We start from the raw sequence: 17,210 nt of genomic DNA on the forward strand, positions 1-17,210 counted from the left end.
AAAACGTCGAGGATGCTGGCGTACCACCGATTAGTTCAGTTTTGAAGGAAAACAAGTGATTAACTTACAGCAGCTCGTCTCAGACTGGTAGATGAAATGGTGCCTAGAATTCTGTTGAGGCGTATGAGTACTTAGCAGCAGTACTTAGCAGTGAGGTCAGCAGTGGCCTCAGGGAAAGTGAGGTGAGGTCGGCAAATTCTTTTTGAAGTTGAGGTGAAGTCCAGATTTTTGAGGTCAAATGCCCACCTCTGGTTGTGAAGCCTCGAGAGGCATTTTTATTGATGGTGAACGCCAAACGCTACTATACAAGACTCGGCAAGACAGCTGCAGAGCAGGGCACCTAGAACCGGATACGGTACATGTTGCTCCTGAGCTGGTTGTAGTCAGTAAGGGCCTCAACGGGACCTGCAGGTGAGAATACAATTTGAGCGTTAATAACTGGCATTCACAGCAATGCAATGGACCTGTTTACTCAAAGTGCTGCTGTGTTTCAGTGCTTAACCTCTTCCTTTGTGCTCACACTGAATGCAGTTTTTGAATTTAAAAGGGTGCAGAAGGCACGGAATTTCAGGCCATGAAAGGATACAATTTATTTCTACAGTGTATAGGGATGCCACCCAGTGAGTTGCATTCCCATCGCAGGTATTAAAGATAACATCATTGGATAATTTTAAATACTGGCCAGCAAGCAGCGTTTGCACTTTTAGCCCAAAGAAAATTGACATTTGTGATGTGTTACCTTCACAGAACGAAAATTCTTGCCTCTCCGTGTCTGCCAAGAAACAGTTATGTGTCACCCAACAGGCTGCTTGGCAGTGCATGGTGTAGTTGTGAACACATGAACAATGAACATCTCACCGTATCAAAGATTTATGAGCCTAAAGTGAGTAACGGTTCTATAACAGTTCAATGTGTCATTACACAGGAGCCTTGTGGTGAGACTGCCTGAGACTGCAGCTCGTCACAAAGAACGGCTTGCGATTGCTACCGCATTTACGCAATTGTAAGTTGACCCTTTTTTGAAATTTAAAATTCCAAAGTGGGGGGGGGGGGGGGGGGGGGGGAGAGGGTCGACTTACATTTGAAACAAAACCTTGAACTGCCAATAAAAGCAAGAAAAACTATCTATCAGGGACGCTATTGCGAGGTTACAGGTTTTTGTTTGCTTTACGTCTCCAAGCGTAGCATTCAAGTATTCCGCAGGCTTTTTGGCAAGGATTTTTCACTTTTTTCTTTTACTGCGCACACCGTTACCCGCCGCTGTGGTTCAGTGGTTAGGGCGCTCGGCTACTGATCGGATACCCAGGTTAGAACCCGGCCGCGGCGGCAGCGTTTCGATGGAGGCGAAACACAAAGGCGCCCCTGTGCTGTGCGATGTCAGTACAGCACGTTAAAGGTCCCCAGGTAGTCGAAATTATTCAAGGGCGCGCTCTTCGAAACGCAGTCTGGCGTGCCTCTGAATCTGCCCAAGCGTCCACAACCACGCTCCCTTGTTCAGGACCTTGCCACCTAGCCATGTAATGCACAGACACCACCGCCACCGCGGCAGTCAAAAAAATGATTTCCTACAGGAAATATACAGAGATAATAGAGATGAAATTGCATAGGAGGAAATAAAAAGTACAACTATCGACGACGGAACCTCTTCTTTCCTTTCTTCTTTCACTCCCTCCTTTATCCCTTCCCTTAGGGCTGGGTTTCCTTTCCGCCAAGATTTGAGACAGATACTGCGCCATTTCCTTTCCCCCAAAATCAATTTCATTTCATTTCACTTGCGGGAGTAACGACAGTTAAGGAAGGGCTGCTGTTCCAATCGCGGAGTCTGCGCCAGCACATGAGAGTGTCACTAGCTGATGGAAGAGCCGCTATTTCAGTTGGTTACGCAATACGGCGGCTAGATGATTATACGCATAACAGCAGCGCGTCTGGGGAATGCCGATGTTTGCTGCAAGAGCCGACGCCCCGACACCGATCACTTTTTGTTTGGTGGTGCTTGGGGTTGGTGCATTTGACTCGACTGCCGGCCGCGTGCTTCGCCATGAGCTCTCCAGGTTCGAAAAGCATTCAGCGCTCATTCACTGCAGCATTCAAGAGGGAGGCCATCATTTACGCCAAAGAAATCAATGCGGCGGGCCGCAAGTACGACGTTTCTTAACGGTTGGTGCAGGAGTGGCGGAAGCAGCGAGACAGAATTTTTGACTGCGACTCTTAAGCGAAGAGGTTTCCGCGGGCCGAAGTCGGGACGCTTTCTGGAGCTGGAAGTCAAGCTTGCAGCGTATGTCACCGAAATACGTGATTGGTCCCTTCCAGTGACATGCGAAAGGATCACGCAACAAGCCTGGGTCTTTGCTGCGGAAGCTGGAATACTCCGAACAGACTTCAAAGCCAGCAGGGCTTGGGCTTCGAAATTTATGAGGAGGGCTGGCTTCTCTCTTCGTCGGCATACTAGTGTATGCCAGAAGCTGCCTGCTGCTTACGAGGAGAAAGTTCTCGCCTTCCATAGGCACTACCTCAAGCTCCGCGACTCGCGGTGATACCTGCTCGGCCAAATCGGCAATGCGGATGCGGACCAGACTCCCGTCTACTTCGACATGACGAGCAACACAACAGTGAGCGTGAGAGGAGCTCGCAAGGTTACGCTTCTCATGACAGGAAACGAGAAACTTCGGTTCACTGTTAAGCTATCATGCCTGGCAGATGGCACAAAGCTCCGACCGTACATCGTCTTCAAAAGAAAAACTATGCCAAAGGAAATGTTCCCGAAAGGTGTGATTGTGCGAGTGAACGAAAAAGGCTTTATGACGGATGACTTAGTTATTGATTGGTACCGTCGGGTGTGGCTTTTGAGGCCAGGGGCATCCCTCAAAAATCGCAATCCGAACCTTCTCGTGCTGGACTCATTTCGCGGCCACCTTACCGTGAAAGTGAAGGCAGAGCTCCGAAAAGAAGATACAGATATGCTGGTGATTCCCAGCGGTCTGACGGGGCAGCTGCAGCCGCTAGACGTTGGCATTAACAAGCCATTCAAGGACTTGCTCCGGCGTGAGTACGAGTGGCTGGCGGCAGAAGGGCGGGAACTTACGCCAACGGGGCACATGAAGAGAGCCTCCCTGGCGGCTGTGTGCGGGTGGGTGATTTCTGCTTGGGCGGCTGTACCACGCGATGTTGTGATGCAGTCATTTAGGAAGTGCGGGCTTTCCATGGAGGACGATGTGCTGTGGGACCGCAGCGGCAACAACGACAGCAGTACCACTGAAGATCACTCAAGTGAGGATGAAAAGCCCATCTATGCAATAAATTTTCATTTTGGAGCGCGTCCACCGGTGTTTTTTTTTTTTTAAGACATGCGATTTAAGGGGTCAACTTAGATTCGTGTCAACTTTTTTTTTTTTTGGACATGCGATTTGGGGGGGGGACTTAAATTCGAGCTGACTTACAATCGTGTAAATACGGTAAGTCTTGCTGCACTCTGGCTTTCAGTTTAATTTCTTGATCGCTATGCCTGCAAGGATCTGTCAAGACAAACTTACTGATGCACAACAGCTTTGTGTCTATGCACCCAAGAAATATACGAAAGGTCCAGGCATCATATTCTGCTTTTACATCAATGCACACGCTCCAGTCACTCACCAACACCAGCAACAGCTGGGCAGCGGTCGTAGAGGTATTTGGTGCAGATATCACGCACAGTCTTTGCAGATACCGCCTGTAACACATGAAAACAAAAATATATGCCTATCTATACAGAGAATGGCGTGGCCGACACACACACTTTGTCAAACACACACGTTGCCAAATGAAATTGTCGATAAATGACGACGAGATGTGAAGCCAATGTGGTAAGGGTAGACAAGGTGTGCACTGAGGCACTCGGAAGGGTACTAGAGGCTCTGAGGATTCACGGCATCTGTAGGCCAGCCTGTCCAGTTCCCTTTTACTCATGTGAAACCCTGTCCACGAAGAGAGACGCAGGATAGCTCTGGACGCCATTCATGATGGATGATGTTCAAACTGGTTTCCCGCAGCCAGAACAGATGGCAAAAGAGACCACCCCACCACATCACCACTGCACAGTGCCTTCTCAGCCAGCATCACATGTAGTAGCGAAGTCACATAGGTTTGGGAATCAACATCCGTCAATCAACTGCCCTGTCATTACATGCATAGCCCCCGCCATCCTCCACCCACACAGTGGTGGCAAAGAAAAGCCAGCAAAAGGTAATCTCGAGCACTTACATCAATCCTTGCCTCAAGCTCGGGAAGAGGAATACGGCGTCCATAGCAGAGCATTTGCCTGCAACAAACAAACACAGCTTGTAAAAAGTGACCCCTCTTCTAATTTAATTAGCAAGGCAAAAGGGCAAAAGAAAAGATTGGGAAAATAAAATGCACTGCAGGTAAACAATGCCACAAGGTATCATCAACAACTAAACACAGAGCAATGCCCCCCACCCCCTATTCTATCTAGAAGCTACAAGTGTAGGCGCCCTTGTCTTGCTGCAGCACCACTAGGCAAGTGCCAAGGAGTGTGGAGAAATGCACTAGAAAGGCTGCATACCGGCCAATGTCTTCACAGATGGGCGTCGTTCCGTCCAGCTGCAGCAGCATGTTGGTCTTGAGCAGGTTCTTTGCCCGCGTGACCTCGCCCTCCGTGGCACTCATGCAAATTCGCATCCTGGCGACAAATATTATGACACACAGTAAACCCTCTACCACACCCAGAACCAGCACGGCGACATCATCTAGGAAGCGGAAGTTCCTTTCTTCCGAGGAATAAAAACGGCCACACCATCAAGGACTTAATTTGGTAGGAAATGAATGAATAACAGTTTAAGCTGGTTTCCAAATTTTTATCAAAACAATACAACTTCACACGTACACCCCATTTATAAAAGCGACAGCAAATACCAGAATCACTCAATTTCCTGTTCGTTGAGCAAAGCACTCCGATATTTTCAGCTCTTCGTCACAATGCGTGGCTCCTGCAGGAGGTTGTGTTGCCACCCAAGAGACATTCAAGTAAGTTCTCGTGACTATCCCATAGCAGCACTACAATTTGGCACCAAGAACAGCAAGATAGGTTGCCATGATGCAGGCCTTCAGTAATTAAAGTGGCTTGATACCTTTGTGCTGGTTACAATGAAGCTGAAACTACAAGGTTAATACAGGAAAATTCTGACCAAAACTGGGTCTATTCCAAAAGGTTATTAACACCTCGGCACACACACACACACACCCACTTTGCTCCTTTCATCCCGAACAAGCTGCCACAGCCCAAGCAGCCGTGGTCAATAATGTGTCCTACGGGCAGTTGCTAAACTCCTTAGCCATTGCAGTACCCCAATGCTGCAGTTATGTGACACCACAGTGCCACGAAAATGCGATACCCAACACTGAGATACCATGACTGTGCAGCACCGTGGCCGTGCAGTACCGTCGCGACTGTACATTACTGTGACTATGCAGTACCGTTACAGTCGAGCACTGCTACAACGAACGTCGCTTCAACGAAATATTTCCAATTCCCCGTCAGCTCGCCATGGAAAGTAATGGAACAAATTCCCCATCACGACGAACCATTCTTGGGGCGCGTTTCCGCTTCAATGAAATTTTTGCTATGCGAAGCTGGGTTTAAAAATCTATCTTACAATAAAACAAGGATATCACCACCGATCTGTGTACTTCCGTAGTTCCACGCTGCTTTGTTTCACTAAACTTTCGCTGGAACCAATTGATCCACTCATTCAAGCGCCCATGAAGACTGCCATTGCCTGGTAGTGATGGCAATCGGGCTGGCTGCCTTGCGACAAGGCGCAGGTGCAAGATCCCGTTTTCTTCCAAGCCAGAGGCACAGCCAATTTGTCACCAAGGGACACAGCAGCCTGGCAATACCAGCAGCACGTTTGCCCTAGTTTTTTTCACTCGTGCTTGTGCACTGCAATCGACTCGAGCATGGTGACATCATCTAGGAAGCGGAAGTTCCTTCCTTCCAAGGAGCCGAGTGATGAAGCCATAATTAAGGGCGTTCGCCACAGTGACGCATCATCGGAGGATGACAGCGACGCAGAGGACTTAGCACCACCATCTGCACTGAAAGTGATGGAAGCATTTGATGTACTCTGCGGATTTATTTTCACTCACGATGATGACGTCGCGATGGAACTGCTCAGCGAGTGCACAAGTCACGCCACGGCACTCGTGGGGGAAAAAAAAAAAAAAGAAGCAGAATAAGCTGACAGACTTCTTTGGAAATAAATGATGTTTTGGGACTATGTTGTCCAAACTGACAGTGTTTTTGGGCGGTTTTTGCCTCAACGAAATTTTTCGCGTGCCCTGTCAGTTTCGTTGTAGTGAGGTTCAACTGTACCTAGTGGTAGTGTGACACTCACCACTCCCTCTGAATGGCATGCACGAAGAAGTTCAGCTCCTCCCGACCTTCAGAGACGAAGTAGATGCCCCTAGGAAATGAAAAGAACAAACAAAACAACACGTCAACAGGTTGCTACCTCAATAGGAACATGTCTTAATGACATGATGGTCTCTTTCTACCGATGCCTGGTTAAGGGTCACTTCAGGTGTTTTTCAAGGTCCACATGCCCTAATGAAACACCCACTATACAGCTCTAGTCTGTGTCCGTGTCATTTTCACTAAATTAAGCACCTGTGCGGTGTTCTGTTCCTGCGAGGACCGGTTGTAATGTAACCCACATCATGCCCTCAGTTTGAGCAATTTCATAAAGGCAGCCCTGCATTTTTCTCACCACAAACATCAATTGACCACTCATACCTGCTCAGTGCTTACTAAGCAAAAAACTGCCATGCAGATTTCCGGTAATCTCATGTTCTGAGCGGGGCTTATCACAGTCTCCAGTTTATACAATCTCTAGCACACTTTTATTTGCAAGCCCCCAAACAGAACAGAACGGCAACAATGTACAAAACGTCTTGGGATGCAGAGCATTTAGAATGACTTGTTAAAGGGGCATTGCAATGTTCTCCTCACTGCCAATTATTCTGGTTAAATGGATTCCTTATGCATTTCAGACACCAGTGCAAGAAAAATTACTGAAATCGGGGCATGCAATGCAAATGGAAATTATTCCACTTAGAAAATTAAAATGCGAAGGCCGGATGAAAATGCATTGCACTAGCCCAGTGCCGAGAATAGGTGCTCTCAATCAAAACCGCATGTTGTGATCTCTTTGGGTGTCCAGATGTCACAATGTCCCAAATCATGCATATGAAGAATTAAGACCACATGCTTGACATGCCTCCACGTACAACAGTGGGTCAGAGAGCCCTATGCTGGTGAGCAAGCACAAATGATCAGACGCACCAGAGGCCCGTGTCCTTGTAGCAGGTGTTGAAAGACTGGAAGCTATGGCAGGGGTTGGTAGGATCTTCAGCACACTCTGCGGCCAAGCGGCTTGACACATTGGTTCCGCCCCCGTGGGACCGGTCCCAGTTGCCGATCAGCTGCAGCACACCATACACATGACAGCCACCACCTACATTATGCCAAGCACATTCCGTGCCTTCTGAAAGTGCCAGGAAAGGCCTAAGCCACCAGAAAGCACACTGAGGGGTAGTACAGGACGGCCATGAGTGATTTAATTTAATCTGCTTACACTTGGGACAAAATTCGCCTAGCTGGAATACTTCGACAAGTCGTGTGACATCTCTCACTCAGACTGCACAAAATCATCATCCGATCCATTTGTTCTGCTCTCTTCATATGATGAGTACATAATGCCACGCTTATGCACAAATTAAGGCTGATGAGATGCTCTGCTGCTTGTCTACCAAAGTACATTGGTTGCTAACCTTCGTGGGCAAAGGGATAATTGGAGCTGTCTGCGCAAAAGGCCTGCCATAAGGCGAGCAACCAGGCCACCTATATGACTGAGGAATGGCTGCACGGCATTTGTGGTGATGAACATGCTACACAGCCACATCCTCAAATTTGCATTTATTTTTTGTCAGTCATGCAACTATCCAAATCAACTCTTTCCCTGGTGGCACACAGATACAGTAAAACCTCGTTAATTCGAAGTAATTGGGACAGCGAGAAATGTTTGAATTTACCACGCACAGCAAAAAAAAAAAAAAAAAAAACGGACCCAAGCAAAATAAACATGTTGCAATGTGATCACAAGGACAGCAGTTGGAAGCAAATGGAGATAAAAAGCAAAAAAGACAGTGCTCGGCCCTACCTCCCAAACTCGAATGAGACCCAACCAACTAGTGGAAGCCAAACTGTAAACAGTCCTGTAGGTTTGGATCTCAGTGCAACGCACACACTAGAAACAATCTAAAGTTTGCTCTTGTGCTACCGACCGTTCGTAGCAGGAAGCGACCGCCAGCATAAGCAAGCCAGGTAGGTAAGCAGCATGGAATTCATATTTTCTACTGACGCAACCAATTTGCCTACACATTCTTTTTTGATGCATGGAGCACCATGTATCCTGCTGGGAGCAGACACCGGAAGGGGATGTTTACTACCGACTTACTACTCATCGAATTTCGATGGAGCCGAAATTCTAGAGGCCTGTGTACTGTGCGATAAACAGTCAATGTTACACTATTTGATAACATATGTGCTACTGCGCTTGTCGTGGACTTGATATTTTATTATTACTTCCTGCCTTGAACCTTCTACACATGCTGTCGGTAGCACATAAGAAGCAAGGTAACTAGATCAACTGCTCGTGCGGCAAAGCATACTTGAATCAAATCGTGCAGTTCACTAACATCCCTCGGTACCGTACGTTGCATTCAAAATAGCGCACAATTTCTGGACATTAAGGGACTGACCACTAAATTTTAAGTCCTATTTTTTTTTTTTTTTTCAGCACAATGAAAGCTTGTTCTCAGATGCTCGATTCTGCTACACTTTTGCTGCAGGGGATTTTTACCTACAAAATTTCGATCAACGAATGCGCCCATTTTCATGTATGCCACATGCTGGAAACGAAGATCAGCAAGCGCGATGGTGATTGCATGTCGGCAAAAATGATTTACGAACAACTAATACACCGTATTTATTCATGTAACTCGCACGCCCCTAATTTATTACCAGAGTTTCTAAAAAAAAAAAATCTTTTACTCGCATATTTTACACTGCCTGCTGCAAAAGGTGCAGCTGCAAAAGGTGTGAGTGGCAAAGGACACCGCAACGCCGACCCCCCAAAATTCAAACTATTGCCATTTACCAGGCTCGCTCGCACTGGCAGTCACTTGCTGGATGAACAGTTGGAAGAGAGAACTTCGGGTGACCTTTGCCGTGCACTAGAATCTGAAACTACCGAACCATGGTTTCGGTTTGCCGCTAGTCAGCTGGGCCGCACGCGAGAGCGCCGTTTCATTGCCTTTTATCTCGATTCGACTTTGAGTGTTGGCAGTTGTATTGTTACTGCACATGTGCCATCACACCATCCTGTGGGGAACTACATAATGTGAAGCGGGGCAAAAGGTGGGATGCATCTTATTTGGAGCCAAACACCCCCCCCCCCCCCCCCCCCCCCCTTTTCTTTGGCTATCAAGGTGTGAGAGTTGCGGGGCCGATGTATGGGCAGCAATATATGGCATACAAAGCACGTTATGACCCTTGCAGAGTTTTTTAGGACATGTTGGCGAAACCTCCGCATAATTTGACCACCCCCTTTTTGAAGCCTTAATTTACAGGAAAAAAAAAAGAGCGCAAATTACGTGAGTAAATACGGTAAATCTCACCCACCAGACAGTAAATACAGACATTTTTAGTACAGAGTAGTGTCCATTTTAGTTTCCACACCCAAAGCTGTTCCAGTACAATGATGTACGCCACAAAGTGGACCATGGTTGATGCTTCCTCCAAGAAATGCAACACCATCTAGTGACAAAAGCTAAAAAAACATCAGCGATGCAAAGGGACAGTTGCTTTTCATTGAAGGGCACAGTGGAAAGGGCGTAAACTATAACATGAGGAACATGCCCGAAAGAAAAAAAGTGATATTTTACAGAGATGGTGGTCATGTGGTAGGATACACTGATAATGGCAGGGTCTAACTGCAAGACGACAGTTCAGTTTGCTTTATACGTTTTCAATGCGATATTGAAATTATAAGTCCTCGTTTCTTTGGTACTGCAGTGCTTAACTGTCACAATATGAGGCACGACCTTTTCATTTCCACCTTTATCTCGAGACATGTTTGGTCAGTGGTCAGTCCATTTAATGCTGTCAATGCATTAAACGACATCCCTGCTGCAGGACCTCCCGTGAAGTTGGCAATGGTGATCTTACCGTGTTGGCCACCATGAGGGGAATGTTGTCCGGGTCGGCCCAGCCACAGCTCTCGACGGCAATGGCCACGTGCGCGTAGGGCATGTCATCGTCACGCACTCGCACCTGTGGCAGAGCAGCACAACCCTCAAAACTGCCCACCGCACACAGTCGAGCCACGAACAAGAAAAAAATGAAATAATTCTGGTGAGGAACGGATTCTAATGGAGAAGGAGTACAGCAAAACCTGCATGAAACAAACCTCCACGTAGCAAATTCCTCGATATTATGACGGTTATCAATTCCCCATTGTCGCACTGAACTCTCTACGCTGACTGGCTATTAGCTAGTGGTGCGTTGCACCAAATTTGGCAGAGCCGCATGAAAGTTTCATGCCGATTAAAAAACCATCATGACACGAACAGCTATAAGCACAAGTGAACACAGCTCACAACGCACCATGCTCCAGTGCAATGACCGCCTCCACACGGCAAATGCAGCAGTCTCCACAGCTTTTGCAATGTCACGAAAAGCGGTACAAAAAGAAAAAGAAACTCAATATTCCAGAGCAACGGCAGCTGGGCAGACAGAAAGAGGGGACACGCAGGAAGAGGCGAGTGCTTGCTTCTGCCTCCCCCACTCTCCCTGCCCCAAGCGTAGTGAAATTGTGCAAGCCACGGATGGAGACGGTGGCAGCTGCTGCCACAGTCTCGTAATCAATGCAATCACAAAATGGTTTTCTGTGCTTATGAGTTCGTATAATGGGAGGGGGGTAACCGTAAAAATTTGCCAGGAGATGTCATTTGAAATCATTTTCCATTTTGGCTTCAGTTCTGTACTTTGCGTTCTTCCCGGAGAAACTGCATGTAACGAAAAATTGCTGACCTTTCTCAATTTTGCTATATCCAGGTTTAACTGTATTCGGTCGCAATTTGTTACACTAAAGAACGCCAAAGCTTCGGTGGGGAAAAGAACTAACAGGTCTCTGCCTCAGACACTTTGTCTAAAAGTGCACATGATCACACGAAAATAACAAGCTCAGCAAGCATTCCCATGTGAAACTGACCTTACGCTGAAGACTGTACACAAGGCAATAGGAAACGGGAGTTTCTCACGCGTTACTAGTTACAATATCCCCGCCAAAGTGCACTGCAAGCTTTTCGGGGAACGCCAACAGTGACTGCAGAGAACAAAAAGGCCACCCGGACCATACCTCACTGCCGGTGAAGCGGCAGGGCAGCTCGACGGGTGGCACCTTGGAGTCGTAGTCGGTCTTGACTGAACCAAAGTGCTGCTGGGCCAGTTTAACCAGCTCGTCGTGCTTCACCCCTGCATTGGACAGCGCAGAAATTGAGCATCCTGTCAAAAGCACTAAGACAGGCTGGCAAAAGAGATGACACTGACAAAAGTACAATGCGTGAAAAGACTGCACAATGAGAAAACTGCATGGTATTCGCTCACAGCAAATGCATTTTGGACCTCCTATGCCATTTGGTCTTATCGCAACAAGACTCCCCTTACTCGCTTCCTTTCACCGCTAACGAAAGTGAGCTACACTCGGAAAGATTCTAATTATGCACTGTTTACCCAGCTCGCTTCCACTGGCAGTCGATCTCCCGTATAAACAGTTGCGACAGCAAACTTCCAGCAACCTCCGGCGTGCACCGGAATCCTAAACTGCCAAGCCGTTTGCTGCTAGTCAGGTGGGCTGCAAGCGAGAGAGCCATTTTATCGCCTCTTATCGCCAATTGATCCTGACTGCTGGCTCTGCGATAGTATCAGTTTTTTTGGCCAGCAAGGGGTGCGAGCTGGGGGGTGGTGGTGTAAATGCATAGGCGGCAATATGCGGCACATATTGCACGTTATAACCTTCGTATAGTTTTTTTAGGATGTGTTTAAGAAATCATCATGTAACTTGCGCACCCCATTTTTCAAGCCATAATTTAAAGCAAAAAAATGTGCACAAATTACGCGAGTAAATACGGTATATGGAGCCCTGAACACATGAAGGACTGACTCAACTGCTGTTAACTTTTACAGCCCACTGGCCACACACGTACTGTTATTCTCCACACTTATGCTATGAAACATTAAGAGACGTTATGAAACATTACGTTTCATACCCGATAACGTTTCATTTCCGCTCGTATAACACAGTGATTTGCTAGCATACTTGAATTAAAGGGGTTGTGAAAGGGGGTCTCAACGAAGATGCGATGTGCCTAGGATACTAAAGGACGCCGCTTCAGAAATATCCTCCAGCAAGAATTTTTTAGATGCGTTTTGTGGAAGCTGAGTTATCTCAAAATTTTAATTTGTGCATCTTCATGCCTTTCCCTCTTCTCTCACCACTTTTTGCACGCTGAAATGTCGGCGCTCCTCTGCCGGCCCCGCGCACTCGCGCGAACCAATGCTGGCAGTCTGCTGCTGACTTACTTAACGAGCGCTACATGACATAACGAGCGCGGATTGAGGTGAAAGCCCAGCACCGCATGTCGCTGCTAGGCGTGAAAGCAGCAGTTTTAAAAATCGGATTGTAAATTATCAACTCGCTTTTGAGGTCCTGTATGCAGCAGGAATGCTCACTGGCGTGTACTCTACATAATGCGAGCATTTTAGAGACAAGTTCAAACACCCTTTTCAGGGGCCCTTTAATGCTCTTTGCCAATTTATTTACCAATGCAGCGCAAAAGTGCAAGCTGCCAGAGATAAAGGAGGCCTGCTAAAAGATAACACACAAATCATCTATGTCCTCGATCCTTTAAAAGCAGAGAGAAAGAAAAGGAATTGTAAACACACCCCCCGCTCCTGCAAGGACAATGCGTGGTGCCTTGTAGTGGAGGTTGATGTAGTCGACAAGGTCCTGCCTCTGGATGCTCCTGCAAAGCAGTGCCAAGAGAGATGGAAAAGACTGAAAGCTTTGCAAGCCATGTGAACACCATGACCGCATCATCAAACCATCTGCTATCTTTATCTCACACAAGCACTTGCAAACATACTGCTAAGCATGTCCAGAACAAAATCAGTCCACACCTCTTAAACTAAACAGAGCTACTGGCTACAACAGGAGACGCACCAAAGTGGAAAATCTGGATGCACGTACGCACTGCACAGTTTATAAGCACCCTGCAATTGCCGTTACCATGGTGGAAAAGGGCCACTTCTGCTCAGACTTTGCCTAAATTTACAGGTACAAAAAGGTTGCAGAGTCCCGCCGCGGTGGCTCAGTGGTTAGGGCGCTCGACTACTGATCCGGAGTTCCCGGGTTCGAACCCGACCGCGGCGGCTGTGTTTTTATGGAGGAAAAACGCTAAGGCGCCCGTGTGCTGTGGGATGTCAGTGCACGTTAAAGATCCCCAGGTGGTCGAAATTATTCCGGAGCCCTCCACTACGGCACCTATTCTTCCTTTCTTCTTTCACTCCCTCCTTTATCCCTTCCCTAAAGGCAGGGTTCAGGTGTCCAACGATATATGAGACAGATACTGCGCCATTTCCTTTCCCCAAAAAACCAATTATTATTATTAATTATTGGACTGAGGAGCCACAGTCACAAATATTTAGAATCTGCTCTGAAAACAGGTAAAAAAAGACACTTCCTCTATTTTTTTCTACATATCTACTATATCTCAAATCAATTTTGCTCCTTCACCTTCCCCAGTGCGGTTCCCTATATCCTACTCTCCCAATCTTTCTGGTGTACAGTCGCATTCAGTGTCAGCATCTCAGCAATGTTGAGACATCAGTGCACATAAATATCATGGTTCAAAAGCAACATGCAATGTAACCATGTCCGCTAGTGGAAAGCCGAATTATGTAGAGAAGACTTGTTTTTCTGTATGCAGAAGGAGTTATTAAGTTGTAGAGCATTTGAACAACATATTGTCATGCAAAGTGACTCCCAAGAGCAGCTTCTGGGTACAAACGGCAAAGCTAGCGCCAAACTAGAGCCGCAGTGAACTAGACGCCATGTGGCCCCAGGCATGTTAGTGGGCAGTGATAAGCTGGCACCTAATTCCACTCTTTATGGTCTACTGTGCACTGCTCAAGCACTCTGCACAACCTTGACGCCAACTATACTAGCACAGCCATCACAACGGGGCACAACAAATGAATCAGCAAGGCACAGTTAGTTCTACAAACTTCACGTGCTGTCACGAAAGAAGCGCAAACTTCTTAAGCAGGCGGGCACCCACTTGATATTTTCGGTGGGGCCGAGGATGGTGAGCCCCAGGGAGGTGCCCTGATAGGCGACCGAGTGCAGGTGGTCGAACACCACCTCCTGCAGGTTGGTCTCCACCTCCTGCATCTCGCGCAGGATCACGCCCCGCTCGCGCTCAATCTCCGCCTCGCCAAACTTGCTGTTCTGCAGGATGTCCGCCAGGATCTCCACCGCTGAGAAAGAGGGCAGCAACATGCAACATGAATGAAAAAGGCCAAAGGAGAGATTACAGGAGAGCTCACTACACTTTTGGGCCACTTACTCCTCCATGCACATGCAATGCCTAGTTCAAGTTTGAGTTCATGTACGGCCGTCAGCAAGCTAACCTGAAATGATGGAATGACAACCAGAAACTATCGGTGGCATCATGCTGCTACGAAAGAATGAACGAATAAACGAGATAAATGCCAGCACAAGAGTGCAGACAAGTGAGCCCTGACCAACACCACCTACGCCAACTGCAAGCACCCACGTGCATACCACATCACTGCACCCACAGAGAGCAGCCCACAAAAAGACCTGCGCTACTAACTGCAGCGACCTCTCTCTCACCCCGGGGCATGTCCTTGGAGAGGCACTTGGCATAATAGACTGTCTGTTCACGTGATGTGTATGCGTTTAGGTGGGCTCCCATGTTCTCCACCTCCAGCTCCAGGTCCATCTGGGACCGTTTGGACGTGCCCTGCATCGCAAAGCATGGAACAGAAGATGATGACACTGGCTCTTGCAACCCTGAGCACAACACAATTGCAAGCTCCACTACATGAACCAATTAAATTGCTGACTGCATCATTATTCTGTATCTGCACTGAACAGACACACGAGTGTGGTTTCAGTACCCAAGAACACCAGGTAGTCAAGAATTAAACCAGAGCTGTCCACTACAGCCCTTCTTTCTCCTTTCAATGTCTCACTCCTGTCTTCACCTCTTTGAAACAAGGTTGAGGTGTCCACCAAAAGTGAGGCAGCTACTACGGCTTTCCTTTTCTCATGACCAATTTATTATTAAAAGTAGCCACTACTAACTGTCCCTGTGCACAGTCTCTTAAGACAGGCCCCGTGGGGCAGCTGGAGCTCTCACCTTGAATGCCATGTGCTCAAGGAAATGAGCGACACCGTTGTTCTTCTCGGTCTCATAGCGGCTGCCTGCGTCGATCCAGACGCCCACAGTGCATGTTGGGTTGCCGGAGTCCTCGGTGGCCACCCGTACGCCATTGTCCAGCGTGGTCACCACCGTCTCGGGCACATTCACCAGCGTCTGGCTGAAGCTGGTGGCCGCCAGCTGGTGGAGGCGGCGGGGAGCCTGCATTGCAAGGCAGCGCACTTTTGCAGTCAGCATTTTTCATTGCTCTGCTTGGTCGCTTGTCATACAGTGTGAGAAATGGTTACGGAGAGATACTTAAATGGACTGGAATCATTAAAAATAAAGACTGTATTTTCATTCAGCTTAATAAAGCGCATGCCTTCATGGCTGACTGTGCTAAACTTCACAAAAAGCAACTTTGCAAAGACTACCTTCTACTCTAAGTGAGATTTCCACACCAGTGAGCTGGCTATGCTAAAAGGCAATGTAAAAACCAGTTTTGCAAGAAACAGCACTTCTAGTTTGAACTGGATTCACTGTTTTTAACAGCTCTGTTTGGATTATCAGCTGAGCCTGTAAGTGCTTCGTTTTACACACTAATAGCTTACAATTAACAGAAAACTGGTAACGCAGACGATATAAAAATCCCGTGAACTGTTACAAAACTAAATTCGTAAACTATTCAATATGGCCTCCTCGGCACCTGAAAATGGTTAAGTGCACAATCGCGAAACGTTTCAGACACTTTTGCTCATAATCAAAATACCTTACTAAACTAAGTCATGTAGTTTCACTACAAGAACATGAGGTCCCACTACTTACTGATCAACGCAAGAGCAGCAGCAACCTAGTTTTCACATACCGGTACGCACCGCACTTAAATTTGTGTCCACGTTTGAGCTGACGATACAAGATTTTCGTATTTCATTCCGTTTTGATCGTATGTATATTGAACAACGCTGAACCTATCGCTATATAGCTGGGCATGAAGTAATTTCAGGACTTTCCGCTACGAACTCGTAGCACCAGCGATGCCGAACTAGCTATGACAACAGTACATAACATGAGCGAAAAGAAAAACGGGAACGACATTTCTCCGAAGGCGAACGCTAACGCTATGACGGCTCGTGCATGTTCGTATGAATGACCTAACAGCACCTGCCGGCATGGCCCTAAACTGCACAAACTTCTCGAGCGCAGCAAGCACTGAGCGGAACTGCGAGCTCCGAACTCGCTCCGAAGATACGAGCACATGCAGCAGAGTAAATTACGACACCTTACATGAGAAGCATGGCCAGGGAATAACTGCAAAGCGGTCACAGAAGGTCAACCCGGCGGTATCCACATCGCATGCGCCCCTTTCGAAAGCAACTTTACTATGCCCGTCCGATAAGACGCTGTTGGAGAAATTTCGTAAAACAATGTTCCACGTCAGTAACTAAGTTCAAGATTCACTGATTGGGTCCCTCGGACAACTTACGCACGACTTCCTGGCCGCATTTTGAAGTAGAATTGCAGTACCCTTGAGCAGCCTCGAGGTCGCCATTTTTGCCGAGTGCCCTCTTTCTTTGGGATCGACCGGAACCCTTGCCGAAACTGGCGGAACTTGCTAGACGTAGAGGACAAACCACTCTTGCCGCTGAAAC

At 47.5% G+C, this 17,210-nt stretch overlaps 1 protein-coding gene across 1 annotated transcript; it reads right to left on the reverse strand.

Moving 5' to 3' along the window:
- Window positions 1-247: 247 nt before the first annotated feature.
- UQCR-C1 (Ubiquinol-cytochrome c reductase core protein 1) lies at window positions 248-17,201 on the reverse strand. Its single transcript, XM_077640638.1, has 13 exons — window positions 17,045-17,201; window positions 15,562-15,783; window positions 15,033-15,162; window positions 14,455-14,653; window positions 13,061-13,140; window positions 11,475-11,590; window positions 10,283-10,387; window positions 7,337-7,476; window positions 6,390-6,458; window positions 4,559-4,675; window positions 4,237-4,294; window positions 3,631-3,706; window positions 248-405 (listed from the first exon to the last, which is right to left on the reverse strand). The coding sequence occupies exons 1-13, from the start codon at window positions 17,108-17,110 to the stop codon at window positions 341-343; spliced, it is 1,443 nt and encodes a 480-aa protein (XP_077496764.1). The 5' UTR covers window positions 17,111-17,201; the 3' UTR covers window positions 248-340.
- Window positions 17,202-17,210: the final 9 nt, after the last annotated feature.

Source organism: Amblyomma americanum, chromosome 10 (assembly GCF_052857255.1).
Source record: "Amblyomma americanum isolate KBUSLIRL-KWMA chromosome 10, ASM5285725v1, whole genome shotgun sequence".
In the NCBI taxonomy this organism is placed as follows: Eukaryota; Metazoa; Arthropoda; class Arachnida; order Ixodida; family Ixodidae; genus Amblyomma; species Amblyomma americanum.

What these genes read in the sequence shown, in the direction of transcription:
- UQCR-C1 (XM_077640638.1), bottom strand. Translation starts at nt 17,110, where the DNA reads ATGGCGACCTCGAGGCTGCTCAAGGGTACTGCAATTCTACTTCAAAAT. An exon ending in TACAAGGACACGGGCCTCTG is followed by an intron (nt 6,459 to 7,336) that starts GTGCGTCTGATC and finishes TTCATTTCCTAG; the next exon opens with GGGCATCTACTTCGTCTCTG. An exon ending in CATGCCATTCAGAGGGAGTG is followed by an intron (nt 4,676 to 6,389) that starts GTGAGTGTCACA and finishes ATTTGTCGCCAG; the next exon opens with GATGCGAATTTGCATGAGTG.